We start from the raw sequence: 3,749 nt of genomic DNA on the forward strand, positions 1-3,749 counted from the left end.
AAATGTCACACTTCCTGTTCGCACAGCCCTATGGGAGATGTAGTTGGGAAATATGGCAAAGATGGTACGACCGAATGAAGTCTGTTAACTGTAGATAGTATAATAATAATAATAATAATAATAATAATAATAATAATAATAATAATAATAATAATAATAATAATAATAATAATTATTATTATTATTATTGTTATTATTATTATTATTAAAATAAGATCCAGCAATACTTTTACATTAGTTGTAAGGATTGACAGAATTTATTTGTCTGTATTTTTTAGAGTAAAGCAATGTTAAGCTAAAATGTTAGCACAAAATAAAACACACTTTATGTTTAAAATTATTTGTGCTGAGATGAGGGGCAAACATTTCAAAGAGAGTCATTTTGGTTAAAGAAAGCATTTGCACTAATTTTCTGCAAATGTAAACAATAAAAAAAACACATCGATCAATTCAAAAGTTCTTTATAAAAGAGCAAAAAAATTGTAATTACAATTATGTTAAGTATAATTTGCATAAGTCAGTGAAATGTTAAGAAGAGTAAATCTCAAATATTAAACAAACCCTCATCTGAAACAATACATGGTCTTGCTCATATAAACAAACAACAAACAAACAAAAACTAAACAAGGTGTTGTCAATTTTTATACTAAACCTTAAGCCTTTACGTGTTTACGACATATATATATATAAAATCACACACAAATAGTAGTCTAAAGTAGGAAATCTATTCAAAAAATGTTAGAAATATTGAAAAAGAGCCCCAAACTGCCTAAACCAGTCTGCAACCTGCTGTTCCAGAGCCACATTCAGCTATTTTACTATTTTTCCACTGTGGCTCTCCGGTTAAAGAAAAATACAATATTTTTTATATGTGAAAGTAACATATTTTAGGTTTATCTTATAGGTTTATCAAGCAAAAAAAAAAGAAAGAAACTAATTCATTTTTATTGAAAAAGGCTATTTTTATCTTTATGTTACTGTTTTGTTTATGATTGAAAAAACAAATGTATTTGTAGTTACAATAGTAACAATACTACAAATACAAATCAGTTTCTTCTTTGTCTAAAGGGTGAAATAGACTTTGTGGCTCCCTCCAGAATGGCTCTTTAACTGTTGAAGGTTGCAGACCCTTGCCCTAAACATACAAATGATCCATGCAGAGAGTCCTGTAACGACGCTTATTATAGACGATCTTTGATGGGCTGCGTGCCTACGTGGCTACAGCTGACGTAGCGTCGTACGTACGCCGTACCGCTAGCTTTGCTTCCGCCGGTGCCACAGCTGTCTCTTTGGCATCAGTTTTTCTGGTATTTTCTCATTTTGTGAGTTTGTAATTGAGCCACATTTCCGACTTCGTGTTAGCTGATTTATTTTAAAGCAGTCGCCAAAATGATCTCCCTAACGGATTCACAAAGTAAGAACTATTTCGGTTTTTACCGCTGTTTATGGAGGCATCAAATCTGGTTTAGCTAGATGTATGAAGCTAGCAGCTTCAATGTGATTGGTTGAGAACTGGTTTACGTCACTGTAGACATTTTTAAAACAGGGTTATTCAAAAAGAAAGGACGGAGTTTATAACACTATATGTTGTTTTAAAAATACCACAAAACCTCGACTGAGTCGCAATTATTCTGCTTACTAATAACTCTGCTTTCTATGTCAATATAAGTGTTGAATCTGGCCACCACCTGCAACGCAGGCTATTTCAATGAGAAAAGATAGTTCCCCGCAGGCCAAACCTTATTTGTGACACGACGCTGAAGTTGGCTTCCGATTCACAGCTTCCGATTCGCGAGANAAGTAATTTAATATCCACGCTCCCTCTCAAGCTTTTTCATGAACAACACTCCAAGATACTGAAACTTCCCCACTTAGGACATGACATCTCCACCCTCCAGGAGAGGTTCATTCTTTTTGAATAACCTATAATGACATTTTCACGTGTTGTATCTGCAGTGAGTAGTTAAAATGATTCTTCATTCATTAAACAGGTTATGATTTGAGTATTTCTTTAACTTAAATGTTTAAATTGTTACAATATTTCAATCTTTAGGTTCAGGTATTTCAATTTTGTTGTGTCTGCTTTTGTTTGACCATGATCATAGCTTTTTGTCACTGAAACTCCACAGAAATCGGAATGGGGCTGACGGGCTTTGGGGTGTTCTTCCTCTTCTTTGGAATGGTGCTGTTCTTTGATAAAGCGCTCCTCGCTATTGGCAACGTGAGTCATACAGCTGCAACATTTATTTTTTTTAAACCCTATTTGAGCCTTCAGCGTTCTGTGTCTCCATGCAGATCCTGTTTGTCTCTGGCCTGTCGTTTGTCATCGGCCTGGAGCGAACCTTCAGGTTCTTCTTCCAGAGGCACAAGGTAAAAGCCACCAGTTTCTTCCTGGGTGGAGTCTTTGTGGTTCTGATCGGCTGGCCCATCATTGGAGTTCTCCTGGAAGTTTATGGTTTCTTCCTTTTGTTTAGGTAAACTGGAAAACAGATGGAAACACTCTTTTGTGAAAGAAATTGAATTACTTCAATAATTTTCTCTCCGTTTAAAGGGGATTCTTCCCAGTGGCGGTCGGATTCATAAGACGGGTGCCCATCCTCGGATCTTTGCTGAGTTTACCGGGGATTAGTGCTGTAAGTCAATGAGGCACAAACTGCAACAGCTTAAAGTCCTACTCTGACTATCTTTTGATCTGTTTTAAAAGCATTCCCACCAGTTTTTTTATTATGATTATACTATTTTTAGCCAATTTTTTTAAGTGTCGTTTTCTAGGACACGGTATCTGCAGAGCAGCAGTAGTGCATTCAAAATTTGTGTCTGACTTGACATACAGTTTTGAGCTAAATCGGATGAGGAAAACGGAGGACGTACATGGATCAGAGAGCTTTTGGCCGTCTGGCAATACAATTTTTTTCTTAATTTTTAAAACATTTTTTATTCATCATGAGAAAAATGCCACAAGAACTTGTTAAAAACACAATTTTTATCAAAGTGGGTCTTTAACAAACAAATGAGGCAGTTTTTAAATGAACAAAACTATTATTATTATCTTAGTTATGTGATGAAAGAGTTACTGTTTTGGTTAAAATGATAATTTTCAAAGCTGTAACACCCTAAACTCAAAGCCAAAATATTTATTTTTTAACAAGATTCCATTATTTAACAAAGCTTTAATGCAGATTTCAGAGCAAACCAAGTCTCCTTTTACTCTTCTGTCATGTTTTATTAAAGGTTTTTGTTAGTGAACTCAGTTTTGACAAATATCAGCTTTAATGATTCAGAACACTTTCATTAAAGGAAAACAAATCTGACTTCTAGATATTTTCCAGAAAAACTCTGGAATTAGACAGTTTAGATGTTTTTTTTTCTATTTATTATTATTAATAAACAAGTTAGATTGAAATTAAGTTTCAAATCTTTTGCTCTCTTTCAGCTGGTGGACAAAATCGGTGAGAGCAACAATATGGTATAACATGGAGCTGTTTGTGCTGCTAAAGACAGACGGATTATTTATCAAAGCTTCTGACAGTGACTGTTCGGGTCAGAAATTCCCCAAAAGCCACAAATGGAAGCTCGGAGGCTCCACGGACCTCCTGGTGATCTTTCTGTCTGACTGCCATCAGACAGGAGATGATTGTTTATATTTTATTTTTTGATTTTTTAATATTTTATGTGTGATATTTATGAACTGAACTCCTGGGACCACTGGACCAAGTCAGAAGAAGATCATATGTTTCCAGACTGAAAGC

General features: G+C 34.8%; 1 protein-coding gene across 1 annotated transcript; it reads left to right on the top strand.

The window, feature by feature from the left end:
• The first annotated feature begins 1,193 nt into the window (after positions 1 to 1,193).
• LOC112138691 (vesicle transport protein GOT1B) lies at positions 1,194 to 3,743 on the top strand. Its single transcript, XM_024261297.2, has 5 exons — positions 1,194 to 1,414; positions 2,130 to 2,221; positions 2,296 to 2,474; positions 2,552 to 2,633; positions 3,434 to 3,743. Exons 1-5 carry the CDS (start codon positions 1,390 to 1,392, stop codon positions 3,470 to 3,472), a joined length of 417 nt encoding a protein of 138 aa, XP_024117065.1. The 5' UTR covers positions 1,194 to 1,389; the 3' UTR covers positions 3,473 to 3,743.
• The last annotated feature ends 6 nt before the right edge of the window (positions 3,744 to 3,749 follow it).

Source organism: Oryzias melastigma, unplaced genomic scaffold (assembly GCF_002922805.2).
Source record: "Oryzias melastigma strain HK-1 unplaced genomic scaffold, ASM292280v2 sc02357, whole genome shotgun sequence".
In the NCBI taxonomy this organism is placed as follows: domain Eukaryota; kingdom Metazoa; phylum Chordata; class Actinopteri; order Beloniformes; family Adrianichthyidae; genus Oryzias; species Oryzias melastigma.